This window comes from Ascaphus truei, chromosome 13 (assembly GCF_040206685.1).
Source record: "Ascaphus truei isolate aAscTru1 chromosome 13, aAscTru1.hap1, whole genome shotgun sequence".
NCBI lineage: Eukaryota > Metazoa > Chordata > Amphibia > Anura > Ascaphidae > Ascaphus > Ascaphus truei.
In genome coordinates, this window is record NC_134495.1 from 2800107 (window position 1) to 2815602 (window position 15496).

At 45.0% G+C, this 15496-nt stretch overlaps 1 protein-coding gene across 2 annotated transcripts in view; it reads left to right on the top strand.

Moving 5' to 3' along the window:
• The window catches only part of VSIG10 (V-set and immunoglobulin domain containing 10), a 34171-nt gene extending 21855 nt beyond the window's left edge, over positions 1–12316 (top strand). For both annotated transcript variants that reach the window (XM_075568089.1, XM_075568090.1), the window contains exons 7-9: positions 54–66; positions 2685–2845; positions 9312–12316. In XM_075568089.1, coding sequence (XP_075424204.1) covers positions 54–66; positions 2685–2845; positions 9312–9346 — 209 coding nt within the window. In that variant the 3' untranslated portion in view covers positions 9347–12316. The remainder of the gene's footprint in view (positions 1–53; positions 67–2684; positions 2846–9311) is intronic.
• The last annotated feature ends 3180 nt before the right edge of the window (positions 12317–15496 follow it).

The following is a 15496-nucleotide window of genomic DNA, read 5'->3' on the forward strand; positions in this document are numbered from 1 at the left end:
TTCCTAATTCCATTTTATCTCTTGTTTTTCTGTTTCGTGCTGGACAATGACAGAGAAGCTTTTCAGGTGAGTGTGAGTAGAAGATTGAGACTGTGTGTCTCCAATTTCTATCACTTGTCACCTTTTCCAGCCCCTGTGATGTCTTTTATTGATAATATCTGTATTTCACATGGCAGTAATAGCGTGAGGCCGAGAGTATCATCCAATAAAGAGCGCACGCTCCCTCGCCTGGGACAATATTACGCAGGCCGCGGCCACGGCTAATGCGTCACGCACGCCTGTAGCAGGAGAGATTTGTGGCCATGGGGTAGACACAGTGGGGGGCATGTCAGAGGCGTGGCTGTGACATCATCGAGCTGGCATGCCCTTATTGGGCGAGCCGCTCGCGTGACCCGGGCGTCGCATGACAGAACTCTACATTGCGAGCACGGCCGGGCTCGATATGGCCGGCCTCACGCAATTTTGATCGTGCTGCCCACGCTGTCGCGCTCACCGTTCAACTCCATTCAAATAAAGACGCCTGGAATCTTCTCCAGCCTTATATCGAGGCATCATTACTAAGCCGTCTTTTATATAGAGGCATCATTACTAAGCCGTCTTATATAGAGGCATCATTACTAAGCCGTCTTTTATATAGAGGCATCATTTCTAAGCCGTCTTATATAGAGGCATCATTACTAAGCCGTCTTTTATATAGAGGCATCATTACTAAGCCGTCTTATATAGAGGCATCATTACTAAGCCGTCTTTTATATAGAGGCATCATTACTAAGCCGTCTTATATAGAGGCATCATTACTAAGCCGTCTTTTATATAGAGGCATCATTTCTAAGCCGTCTTATATAGAGGCATCATTACTATGCAGTCTTTTATATAGAGGCATCATTACTAAGCCGTCTTATATAGAGGCATCATTACTACGCCATCTTATATAGAGGCATCATTACTAAGCCGTCTTTTATATAGAGGCATCATTACTACGCCGTCTTATATAGAGGCATCATTACTAAGCCGTCTTTTATATAGAGGCTTCATTACTAAGCCGTCTTTTATATAGGCATCATTACTAAGCCGTCTTTTATATAGAGGCATCATTACTACGCCGTCTTATATAGAGGCTTCATTACTAAGCCGTCTTTTATATAGAGGCATCATTACTAAGCCGTCTTATATAGAGGCATCATTACTAAGCTGTCTTTTATATAGAGGCATCATTACTAAGCTGCCTTATATAGAGGCATCATTACTAAGCCGTCTTATATAGAGGCATCATTACTACGCCGTCTTATATAGAGGCATCATTACTAAGCAGTCTTATATAGAGGCATCATTACTAAGCAGTCTTATATAGAGGCATTATTACTAAGCAGTCTTATATAGAGGCATCATTACTAAGCCATCTTATATAGAGGCATCATTACTAAGCAGCCTTATATAGGGGCATCATTACTAAGCCGTCTTATATAGAGGCATCATTACTAAGTCGTCTTATATAGAGGCATCATTACTAAGCAGCCTTATATAGGGGCATCATTACTATGCTGTCTTCTGCCATAGGACCCCCCCACCCCACCCTCTGTCCACTCAAGTCAATGGGCTGTAAGATATCGCCTAGGCCCACAAGGTATGTTATGGCAGAAGACTTCTCAGTAATTATGGGCCATAATGTAATTGGTGGGATTAATATTATTATTTGTGTTATATACTGATTATTGTCCATATGTAGTTTATTTTTTTGTGTATATATATATATATATATATATATATATATATATATATATATATAATCAGTGTCAGCAATGTACCACACACACACACACACACACACACTGAGACACACTGCGACACACACACACACACTGAGACACACACACACTGAGACACACACACACACCTGTCCTAGAGCGCTTGCTATCTATCATTTTGGTGCCAGATGGAGATAAAGTGAGTTGCCGGGGTCACAAGCAGATGTGGGTTTTGAACTGGATTTACCCACTTCAAAGACCGTGGTTGTTACCACGTGGCTGATCTTTCCCCCACACTGGTTGTTACCACGTGGCTGCTCTTTCCCCCACACTGGTTGTTACCACGTGGCTGCTCTTTCCCCCACACTGGTTGTTACCACGTGGCTGCTCTTTCCCCCACACTGGTTGTTACCACGTGGCTGCTCTTTCCCCCAGACTGGTTGTTACCACGTGGCTGCTCTTTCCCCCACACTGTCCTTGTGTCGTAGTTTTAACGGAAGGAACGTGTATGCTGCATTGCTTCCTTATTTCAACCTGAAGGTTACACATAGTGTGGTGAGATCTTGGAAAGAAACAAAACACAGTATTGAAAGTTTATTCATGACAAATGTGTGTGTGGGTTTTTTTTTTTGTCGGTTCAACAAACGTTGAAATAAAAACATATTTTAGTGGGGAAAAAAAAAAGAGAGAGAGGTCTTTGGCGTTCAAGCTTTTGAATTTCAGAAATATGTGAGATTTTCAAATCATATAATAAAGATTATTTGGGGGCGGATAAAAATATACATTGTTTTATTTTCCTCTTCATGCGGTTTGCACAGGAAGTGTGTGTGTGTGTGTGTGTGTGTGTGTGAGATACCAATGCTGGTGTAACTGGGTCATGGGAGGATTAGGTAGCCGAAGGGTGGCAGAGATCTTATACAGCACGGTGTTTGTCTGCAGATCTAGAGAAAGTGATGTCCTAGTCTTAGTGGATTCAGAGGAGGAGATGGAAGAGGAAGAAGCACGTGCTGAAAGCCCGAAGGACACAGCGGTCAATGGTCTTCCAGCTGCTAATGGAAACGTCAGTAAGCACCAAGTCATGTTCCACCAACCCCCTGACAGTAAGTACCATGTGGTGTCACAATGACTATAACAGAACATCTTGAGAAAACAAGTGATAGGCGGCACTCAAAAAATAAGATAATCTCATGCAGGGTGCAGGGTGTAAATAAAGGAACAAAAAGAAGGACCCAATTCGTCCTAAATAATTACAAAACAGTAATAATAGTTCCAGCGCTCACTGACTAGTAGAATGAATCTCAAGAGTAGGTAATTGCCAAATCCAAAAAAGATATTTAATGTCAACACAAGTCAAATCCACGGAGCGATGTAACTATGTAACTATGATGTGACCAACACAAAAGCGTCTACAATACATACTGCAAAAAAGCATAGTATGCAAAAAACAGAATATCACACAATGGGAGGTGGGGGTGGGGTGGAGGGAGAAACAAGGGGGGGGGCAAAAAAAGGGGATAAGCAGGGGGGCAACGTTTCGGGGACAACCCCCTTCCTCAGGCCCGTTCCCTCAGTACCCCAAAAGGGGACACAGAGGTACTTCCCTTCCCCAAAGCCCCAACACAATGAAACAGCAACCCTAGCAGATTAAGCACACAAAGCACCTCTAAGTAATCAATCTAAGAGTCTGACAAAGGAAAATAGAGAGAATATAACACGTGTGAAATCAGACCCCAGGGTATCAGACATCGAGCGTAATCACAAGCACTTCTCCTCTCCTGCTGCAAGGGGGGCTGCTGCAAGGGGGGCTGCTGACTGGGACTGAATTACACCACCAATGATGTCACCCCTACCCTTTATATACTGCCTCATTCAGTCCCAGTCAGCAGTCCCCCCTACCCTTTATATACTGCCTCATTCAGTCCCTGTCAGCAGCCCCCCTTGCAGCAGGAGAGGAGAAGTGCTTGTGATTACGCTCGATGTCTGATACCCTGGGGTCTGATTTCACACGTGTTATATTCTCTCTATTTTCCTTTGTCAGATTGATTACTTAAAAGTGCTTTGTGTGCTTAATCTGCTAGGGTTGCTGTTTCATTGTGTTGGGGCTTTGGGGAAGGGAAGTACCTCTGTGTCCCCTTTTGGGGTACTGAGGGAACGGGCCTGAGGAAGGGGTTTGTCCCCGAAACGTTGCCCCCCTGCTTATCCCCATTTTTTGCCCCCCCTTGTTTCTCCCTCCACCCCACCCCCACCTCCCATTGTGTGATATTCTGTTTTTTGCATACTATGTATTTTTGCAGTATGTATTGTAGACGCTTTTGTGTTGGTCAGATCACAGTTACATAGTTACATCGCTCCGTGGATTTGACTTGTGTTGACATTAAATATCTTTTTTTGATTTGGCAATTACCTACTCTTGAGATTCATTCTACTAGTCAGTGAGAGCTGGAACTATTATTACTGTTTTATAACAGAATATCTCGCTGACTGCACCATGCTTCTGGGAATATCTCACATACAGTATCATGTTACTCCACAGCACTGTGTCACTGCAAGTAACATCCCCACAGCACTGTGTCACTGCAAGTAACATCCCCACAGCACTGTGTCACTGCAAGTAACATCCCCACAGCACTGTGTCACTGCAAGTAACATCCCCACAGCACTGTGTCACTGCAAGTAACATCCCCACAGCACTGTGTCACTGCAAGTAACATCCCCACAGCACTGTGTCACTGCAAGTAACATCCCCACAGCACTGTGTCACTGCAAGTAACATCCCCACAGCACTGTGTCACTGCAAGTAACATCCCCACAGCACTGTGTCACTGCAAGTAACATCCCCACAGCACTGTGTCACTGCAAGTAACATCCCCACAGCACTGTGTCACTGCAAGTAACATCCCCACAGCACTGTGTCACTGCAAGTAACATCCCCACAGCACTGTGTCACTGCAAGTAACATCCCCACAGCACTGTGTCACTGCAAGTAACATCCCCACAGCACTGTGTCACTGCAAGTAACATCCCCACAGCACTGTGTCACTGCAAGTAACATCCCCACAGCACTGTGTCACTGCAAGTAACATCCCCACAGCACTGTGTCACTGCAAGTAACATCCCCACAGCACCGTGTCACTGCAAGTAACATCCCCACAGCACCGTGTCACTGCAAGTAACATCCCCACAGCACCGTGTCACTGCAAGTAACATCCCCACAGCACCGTGTCACTGCAAGTAACATCCCCACAGCACCGTGTCACTGCAAGTAACATCCCCACAGCACCGTGTCACTGCAAGTAACATCCCCACAGCACCGTGTCACTGCAAGTAACATCCCCACAGCACCGTGTCACTGCAAGTAACATCCCCGCAGCACCGTGTCACTGCAAGTAACATCCCCGCAGCACCGTGTCACTGCAAGTAACATCCCCGCAGCACCGTGTCACTGCAAGTAACATCCCCGCAGCACCGTGTCACTGCAAGTAACATCCCCGCAGCACCGTGTCACTGCAAGTAACATCCCCACAGCACCGTGTCACTGCAAGTAACATCCCCACAGCACTGTGTCACTGCAAGTAACATCCCCACAGCACTGTGTCCCTGCAAGTAACATCCCCACAGCACTGTGTCACTGCAAGTAACATCCCCACAGCACTGTGTCACTGCAAGTAACATCCCCACAGCACTGTGTCCCTGCAAGTAACATCCCCACAGCACTGTGTCACTGCAAGTAACATCCCCACAGCACTGTGTCACTGCAAGTAACATCCCCACAGCACTGTGTCACTGCAAGTAACATCCCCACAGCACTGTGTCACTGCAAGTAACATCCCCACAGCACTGTGTCACTGCAAGTAACATCCCCACAGCACTGTGTCACTGCAAGTAACATCCCCACAGCACTGTGTCACTGCAAGTAACATCCCCACAAACTGTGTCACTGCAAGTAACATCCCCACAAACTGTGTCACTGCAAGTAACATCCCCACAGCACTGTGTCACTGCAAGTAACATCCCCACAGCACTGTGTCACTGCAAGTAACATCCCCACAGCACTGTGTCACTGCAAGTAACATCCCCACAGCACTGTGTCACTGCAAGTAACATCCCCACAGCACTGTGTCACTGCAAGTAACATCCCCACAGCACTGTGTCACTGCAAGTAACATCCCCACAGCACTGTGTCACTGCAAGTAACATCCCCACAGCACTGTGTCACTGCAAGTAACATCCCCACAGCACTGTGTCACTGCAAGTAACATCCCCACAGCACTGTGTCACTGCAAGTAACATCCCCACAGCACTGTGTCACTGCAAGTAACATCCCCACAGCACTGTGTCACTGCAAGTAACATCCCCACAGCACCGTGTCACTGCAAGTAACATCCCCACAGCACCGTGTCACTGCAAGTAACATCCCCACAGCACCGTGTCACTGCAAGTAACATCCCCACAGCACTGTGTCCCTGCAAGTAACATCCCCACAGCACTGTGTCACTGCAAGTAACATCCCCACAGCACTGTGTCACTGCAAGTAACATCCCCACAGCACTGTGTCACTGCAAGTAACATCCCCACAGCACTGTGTCACTGCAAGTAACATCCCCACAGCACTGTGTCACTGCAAGTAACATCCCCACAGCACTGTGTCACTGCAAGTAACATCCCCACAGCACTGTGTCCCTGCAAGTAACATCCCCACAGCACCGTGTCACTGCAAGTAACATCCCCACAGCACCGTGTCACTGCAAGTAACATCCCCACAGCACCGTGTCCCTGCAAGTAACATCCCCACAGCACTGTGTCCCTGCAAGTAACATCCCCACAGCACTGTGTCACTGCAAGTAACATCCCCACAGCACTGTGTCACTGCAAGTAACATCCCCACAGCACTGTGTCACTGCAAGTAACATCCCCACAGCACTGTGTCACTGCAAGTAACATCCCCACAGCACTGTGTCACTGCAAGTAACATCCCCACAGCACTGTGTCACTGCAAGTAACATCCCCACAGCACTGTGTCACTGCAAGTAACATCCCCACAGCACTGTGTCACTGCAAGTAACATCCCCACAGCACTGTGTCACTGCAAGTAACATCCCCACAGCACTGTGTCACTGCAAGTAACATCCCCACAGCACTGTGTCACTGCAAGTAACATCCCCACAGCACTGTGTCACTGCAAGTAACATCCCCACAGCACTGTGTCACTGCAAGTAACATCCCCACAGCACTGTGTCACTGCAAGTAACATCCCCACAGCACTGTGTCACTGCAAGTAACATCCCCACAGCACTGTGTCACTGCAAGTAACATCCCCACAGCACTGTGTCACTGCAAGTAACATCCCCACAGCACTGTGTCACTGCAAGTAACATCCCCACAGCACCGTGTCACTGCAAGTAACATCCCCACAGCACTGTGTCACTGCAAGTAACATCCCCACAGCACTGTGTCCCTGCAAGTAACATCCCCACAGCACTGTGTCACTGCAAGTAACATCCCCACAGCACTGTGTCACTGCAAGTAACATCCCCACAGCACTGTGTCACTGCAAGTAACATCCCCACAGCACTGTGTCACTGCAAGTAACATCCCCACAGCACTGTGTCACTGCAAGTAACATCCCCACAGCACTGTGTCACTGCAAGTAACATCCCCACAGCACTGTGTCCCTGCAAGTAACATCCCCACAGCACCGTGTCACTGCAAGTAACATCCCCACAGCACCGTGTCACTGCAAGTAACATCCCCACAGCACTGTGTCCCTGCAAGTAACATCCCCACAGCACTGTGTCACTGCAAGTAACATCCCCACAGCACCGTGTCACTGCAAGTAACATCCCCACAGCACTGTGTCACTGCAAGTAACATCCCCACAGCACTGTGTCCCTGCAAGTAACATCCTCACAGCACCGTGTCACTGCAAGTAACATCCCCACAGCACTGTGTCACTGCAAGTAACATCCCCACAGCACTGTGTCACTGCAAGTAACATCCCCACAGCACTGTGTCACTGCAAGTAACATCCCCACAGCACCGTGTCACTGCAAGTAACATCCCCACAGCACTGTGTCACTGCAAGTAACATCCCCACAGCACTGTGTCACTGCAAGTAACATCCCCACAGCACCGTGTCACTGCAAGTAACATCCCCACAGCACCGTGTCACTGCAAGTAACATCCCCACAGCACTGTGTCACTGCAAGTAACATCCCCACAGCACTGTGTCACTGCAAGTAACATCCCCACAGCACTGTGTCACTGCAAGTAACATCCCCACAGCACTGTGTCACTGCAAGTAACATCCCCACAGCACTGTGTCACTGCAAGTAACATCCCCACAGCACTGTGTCACTGCAAGTAACATCCCCACAGCACTGTGTCACTGCAAGTAACATCCCCACAGCACTGTGTCACTGCAAGTAACATCCCCACAGCACCGTGTCACTGCAAGTAACATCCCCACAGCACTGTGTCACTGCAAGTAACATCCCCACAGCACTGTGTCCCTGCAAGTAACATCCCCACAGCACTGTGTCACTGCAAGTAACATCCCCACAGCACTGTGTCACTGCAAGTAACATCCCCACAGCACTGTGTCACTGCAAGTAACATCCCCACAGCACTGTGTCACTGCAAGTAACATCCCCACAGCACTGTGTCACTGCAAGTAACATCCCCACAGCACTGTGTCCCTGCAAGTAACATCCCCACAGCACCGTGTCACTGCAAGTAACATCCCCACAGCACTGTGTCACTGCAAGTAACATCCCCACAGCACCGTGTCCCTGCAAGTAACATCCCCACAGCACTGTGTCACTGCAAGTAACATCCCCACAGCACCGTGTCACTGCAAGTAACATCCCCACAGCACTGTGTCACTGCAAGTAACATCCCCACAGCACTGTGTCCCTGCAAGTAACATCCCCACAGCACCGTGTCACTGCAAGTAACATCCCCACAGCACTGTGTCACTGCAAGTAACATCCCCACAGCACTGTGTCACTGCAAGTAACATCCCCAGAGCACGTTCAGTAACGTCCTACATACCCTGCTACGAACATTGACTTCCCTCAAACACCCTACTATCTTCTTACAACACCTTTCTACGGACAGTAACTTCACCACAATACCCTGCTATCAATAATCACTTTCCATGACTCCCTGCTACCAAGAGTAACTTTAACACAACCTTCTGCTGTCACTATATGAATTAAAGACGCCTTACAACCAGTTCAAGTGAATAATCTGTAAGGGCTCTCGCAGTCTGGGACAATGTCTTACCGCAGTACAGGGCTCTGTAAATGTCGGCCTAATTCACCTGCTTAAAGTTACAAGGGGAGCTCTGACTGGGATTTAAACCAGATGCACCCCCTACAGAGGCAATGACCTTACCACTGAGGGACGCCATCAGTACTGATGAGTTACACTCCCTGCAAACATCTACACCGCACTCTTCCCTGGAGCAATATCCCCCGTTCCTGAGTATATTTATAACTATGCACAGTACAGGAGTAATGTGTGAGGAACAATACTATCTTCATACTTGGTTTCTCTCTTCTTCAGGTGTCAGTTCTGACCTGTTCAGTGAAGTCTCCTAAGACGCAGAGGAATGGAATCCAAGGGAAAGACGTTAGTGTTCAGGAACTGTTACCCCAGTCCCCCGCTCATTACCTTCACTAGTCACTACTATGCTTGCCAGAGGATCGTGCCGCAATGTACTGCAGCAAAGGGTTAACTCCTTCCGTGCTGCTTGTACTCTTCCCCCACAATTCTCTCCTCACTATGGCGTCCCCTTTTGTGTTCCTCCTCAGTGGGATCACTGATTGAACAAGGCACATTTCCATATGAATCTAACTGAATAGACAACTGGACACTGTGCACCTGATTCGAAGAGTAATAATACGTCCGGGTATAGTGCAGGGGCGGTCAAGGGCCACCAACTGGCCAGGTATTAGGGATATCCCCACTTCAGCACAGGTGACTCAATCAGTGGCTGAATCAAAGACTGCACCATCTGTGCTGAAGCAGGGGTATCCCCCTAATACCTGACCTGTTGGTGGCCCTTGAGGACTGGAGTTGGCCGCCCATAGTAAAGTGTGACGAAATATTTTTTTTAAACCTACACGTCTTGTGATGCTTGTTACTTTATGCACCTGTGTCGCGGGCATCAACAATTAGATTGTCAGCTATTTGGCATAAAGACTTAGGGGCCTATGCAGAGAGCAGCGAATTTTAAAATGGCGAGTTTAATAAAAAGTAGCTTTTTTGGAGAGTTTTATTCTCCATATGCAGAAATGTGCGAATTCTGCTATGTTTAACATGAACGCGTGTGGCGAGTTTAAATTGGCGAGATGCGCGCTGCAGAAATGTGTTAAAAAAAAATCGCGCCTTTTTTTTCCTTTGCTATGGCCGCGAGCGGCAGCTTCTTGCCATCTTTTCCTGGCGAGGCAAAAAGGAGACAATAGCGCCATTTTATTGGCGCGAACAGCCGCTAGATGCCGTTCGCGCCTCTCTGCATTAGGATATTTTTAAAACTGGCGAGATGGAGGTTCTCGCCAGCCGCGAGGCGAGTTTTAGAAATAGAAAAAAAAAATTGGCGCGTTTTTCGTAACTCGCCATTTTCTGCTGTTTTCTGCGCGATTTTCTCCAAAAAATGGCGAGTTTTGAAATAGCGCTGCTCTCTGCATAGGCCCCTTAGTGTGCCTGTAACATTCTATATACAGCATGGTGTGCTCAGTGAATGCAACATATGGAAACACTACGGTGAGAGAATATTCTGTTCCGGCTTCCACTGTTTTTTTTTTTAATCACCTACCGTTTGTTAGTTTCTCTTCTTTTCCATTTCATCTGCAATTCTTCCCTTTCCGACTTCCTGTTGTGTGGAATCTTTTTTTTTTAGATATTATTATTATTATTATTATTTTTTTTAGCTCTCCCCTCTTTGTGGAATTTTAGACTGTTCATAAATAATTGCCAGTGAAACATTGAATTATTAGCAGAATATGCTGTATAATAAGACAATGTGTTACATTCCATGATACAGACAGTGAAATCAGAAGCTTCCCATTAGCTTGAAGCCTAATTATTGTACCATGTTGGCAAAGTCAATCATGGCAGCCCTGGCAAAAGTACAGGTAAACATTTATAACTGAAATGCACTAACAATGTATATCTTGCTGGGGTATAATAATGGATGATATTAGGTGTGTCTGCTTTTGAATAATATACAGGTAGTCCTCGCTATCCAACGTTTCACTTTACAATGAATGGCATATCCAGCGCTTTACAATGCCACCCAAGGGCCGTTTTTCGACGCCTGAACGCGTTATCCAACACTCACCGCCACTGATTAACATGGGACTCACTTTACACCGGTTTCACTACCCAACGCTACTTCCAGAACGGATTCAGTTGGATAACCGAGGACGGACTGTACAGTATATTTCTGAAAATAAATATGTTGCACTGTATAACCTTCATCAGTCTGGGCCATGGACTGGAACACCTTGTTTTACCAGGTAACAAAATGATTGTGAGTGAAGCAATGCACTGTAACTATATCTCAAAATGTACATTAAAAGCACTGAAGGAGTTAGCATGTAAACTATATAATACATATAGTACTAACATTAATGTGTATATATTCTATGTTATTTGTGGCATATGTTTGCGAGAGTGTATATACCGTACCCAGGAGATGGAAGGTCGTGTAAAGGGCAGCTAATGCCGCAAGTTCTCAAGTAGAAAGGCTTGGTTTACCTTGTTCATCTCTTGCTTATAACCCTCTGCTCCGTACAGGAAGAAGCCGGGTAACACACAAACACACATACACACAAACACACAGTGAATCGTACACCTGCATCCATCCACTTCAATGTCCCCAAGTTCATGGTTCTCATTTCGTGCTTCTTTCTATTCTGAATAGGCTGAACCTAAAAACGTCTCGTGTCGTTATTTCCAATCACCGGGAATTCCGGCACACTCTTTAATGCCGTTTCAGTTAATAAAAAATAAAATGCACATTTCCGATACTTTCTTTTCTTTCATCCTCATCATATGCCCCATTGTACGATTTATGAAGACGTTTCCGGTGTTGGATAAATACTGATAACAGACGTTTTGCAGGGACTCCTCTATATCTGAGCTTTAGTCGGTGTAACATTGTAACTGGTGCTGCATCTTTCCTACCACTGATTACAAAGGCCTTACTAGGTCTAGCAGTATATATTGTATATTTCATGATATTTGTTGTGTTTTTTCATGGTTTGGCTTTCAGGTTTTAATCTTCAAAAGGCTTTGAAAATGTGTTATTGTCATAAGTAATAATTATATCTGCCAACCATTTCCATGTTAACGACATGATAACGATCCCATCTCTCGTCAATTCACACTCGGTTAGAACAAAGTTGCCAACAGAATAGCAAGTAGAAATTGAAAACCAGGACTGGATAATTACCACACTGGGAACCTGGAGTTAGTTGTATGCAAAGACAGCGCACGTTATACTGTGTGGAAGTTACATTGCCGAAGATCTTAAGTTCAAATCATTTTTGCTTGCTGAGGAACAAGTGTCATGGACAAAGACAAAGATATAATTGAATAGCATTGGGTCTCAAACAAGGTACATCCATCTTGAAGCCTTTACCACTAGACCACTCTTTCTCCCAATGCTATGTGGGCCAGTCATAGATAATAGATCATTAACTATAAATCCTAGTTAGTCGGGCAGCAGTTTTCTTTTGTGTGCATCTAAAAAAAGATTTAAAAAAAAAAGCCCCTTCAGAGGTTCGGATATCTCAGCAACCTGATCCCGATGTTACACACACAGACACACACACACACACACAAACACACACACACACACACACACACACACCAACACCAACCTGGTCCCGATGTTCCACATACAATATATTCTCGCACTGGCATCATGGCACAGACACACACACACACACCATGTTGCTAGTCAATATACAGGCATACCCCGCATTAACGTACGCAATGGGACCGGAGCATGTATGTAAAGTGAAAATGTACTTAAAGTGAAGCACTACCTTCTTCCACTTATCGATGCATGTACTGTACTGCAATCGTCATATACGTGCAGAACTGATGTAAATAACGCATTTGTAACAGGCTCTATAGTCTCCCCGCTTGCGCACAGCTTCGGTACAGGCAGGGAGCCGGTATTGCTGTTCAGGACGTGCTGACAGGCGCATGCGCGAGCTGCCGTTTGCCTATTGGGCAATATGCCCTTACTCGTGAGTGTACTTAAAGTGAGTGTCCTTAAACCGGGGTATGCCTGTATGCATCTTTTTAAAGGCCATGTGAATGTCCCAGAAAGATACTAGTACAGCTCAACCCCGTTATAACGCGAATCCGCTTATAACGCGATGCCAGCGTGGCTCCCAACTTTCGTAGTTATGAATACTTTACAACACGATTATTGGTGTCTTAAATACTTTATTGTACAATGCATACAATTGTACATTATTTATACCGCTATCCGTTACAACGCGATGTGATTCTTTGGACCCCAAGCACAGCGTTATAATGGGGGTTGAGCTGTACTGTACTATTTGTAAATATATTATTAACCCACGTCAGTGCCAGAGAGGCCAGCCACAAATGTCAATACATCACGGGCCTTTCTGGCAGTAAAAGGGTTAAAAAGTGTGTGTGTGTGTGTGTGTGTGTGTGTGTGTGTGTGTGTGTGTGTGTGTGTTTGTAATCTATCAATTTATCTATCCTCCATCTTTCACTGTGATATATAATTATATAACTATATATTGATGAGTTTATGTGAGTTGCGTTCTTCCGTACCTGTGTTTAATATTGTCTAATCAGGGTACAGGACTTTAGTGAAACAGAACGCACACATTGGGCTGGATACACAATAAACCCGGACATTTCCAACACCGCAACACTTTCCTTGTTTCACACCCTAACTTATTCTGAAACCTTTGTTTTTGCATTTGGAGACGTATTGATGTAAAATAGTTTTCGTGCCTGGTGCAAATGTTTGCCGTGTAAGAACTACTCTATAACTCAAAAAATGTATATCTTGCTGGGGTATCATAATGGAGGATATTAGGTGTGTCCGCTGTTGAATAATTTATTTTTCTGAAAATAACTATGTTGCACTGTATAATAGTATCTTTATATATTTGTATTCTAATTCTCAGGAGTAAATATTTGATGAATTCCATGTAAAGGCTGGCTGTAATAACACCCAGGCTATGCTCTTTACATTTCATGTGCTGTCTTGTTGTATAAATGTATTTCAGTGTGTGGAAATGAATTGGGGTTTTTTGGTCTGGGGTAAAACAAATCTGTTTTATTATTGTCATTATTATTATTTTTTTAATAAAGGTGTTTATAAAAAATGTAATTTTCTTTAAAAAAAGTATTGTTTAACTATGGTTCAAAGTGAAGCTGATACAGCAATGAAACTTTCTAAAACTCTTATATTTAGAATAAAAATGTGTGTGCTCCAATGAAAATGCACGAGGCTGAAACGAAATGGGGAACAACTTTCAAGGCATGGAGATCATTCATTAATACTTCTGAAGAGGATACTGTTCTAATGAACTGTGAAATAAATGTGTAACCCCACTATGGGATTACCATGGCCTTAAGTTACTGATGCGGGCCCACATAGAGATGAATACTTTTTCCTGTTACATGGGGCTGGGAGCGAGTCTGTAGATGCTAAACCCCGCCCAGTGTTGCCTGGATACAGGGATGACACAGGAGATATATATATATATAATCAAAAAATAAATAGATGATACCGTTCTGTGGCTAACGAAATGCTTTTATTTGCCACAGAACGGTATCATCATTTTTGATTATTGAAGCTCGGCTAACACGGTACTGATACCTCTACATATATATATATATATATATATATATATATATATATATATATATATATATAGTTCCATATATACAGTGGTTGAGAAATCACCAAAAAATCTACTCGCCACACAAAAAAATCTACTCGCCACGTAGTACCAAACGTGTGCTTGGGCCAATATTTACTCGCCCGGGGGTTAAATCCACTCGCCCGGGGCGAGCAAATGTATAGGTTTGTCGAACACTGTATATATATATATATATATATATATATATATATATATATATATATATATATATATATATATATATATATATATATATATATATAGTTCCATATATATCTATATATAGTTCCAGAGGTTAGGTTCCTGGAGGGGTGACAGTGGAGGAACCTCAGTGTATATAGTTAAGAAGTATGTTCCTGAGTATATAAGAAGGAACAGTCCCCGTTTGTTATGTTTTAGTTGGGACTGTGCCCTTTCAGATAGGGTCCCAAGATATGGCCAAAGTGAACTCAGTAGTTCACAGAAGAGGAGGCAGGCACGCTACAGAGGTGTCCATGACAGAGGCCCCAGGGTGCAAAAGCAACAGCTCTACAGGCAGATCCGCACAGGCCTCAGCCTTAGTCTGTCTAGGAATGGCAGTTCAGACAGGAGCGGTGATGTTGATCCAGTTTCCATATTGAGTCGGCCGGGCCTGGGAAGGGGCAGAGCATAACGGACATTATGGAGAACGAAAGCAGGACAATTATTCAGAAACGAGCCAAGTGTCGGCCCCCACCCCCAAACAAATATGCTAGAGGGCTGTACTATGTGTTCTGTGTATGGATGAGAAGAGCCCTAGTAGAAGGTGAAAATAAAGTGTTTTTTTTGTACTACAAAAGTTCC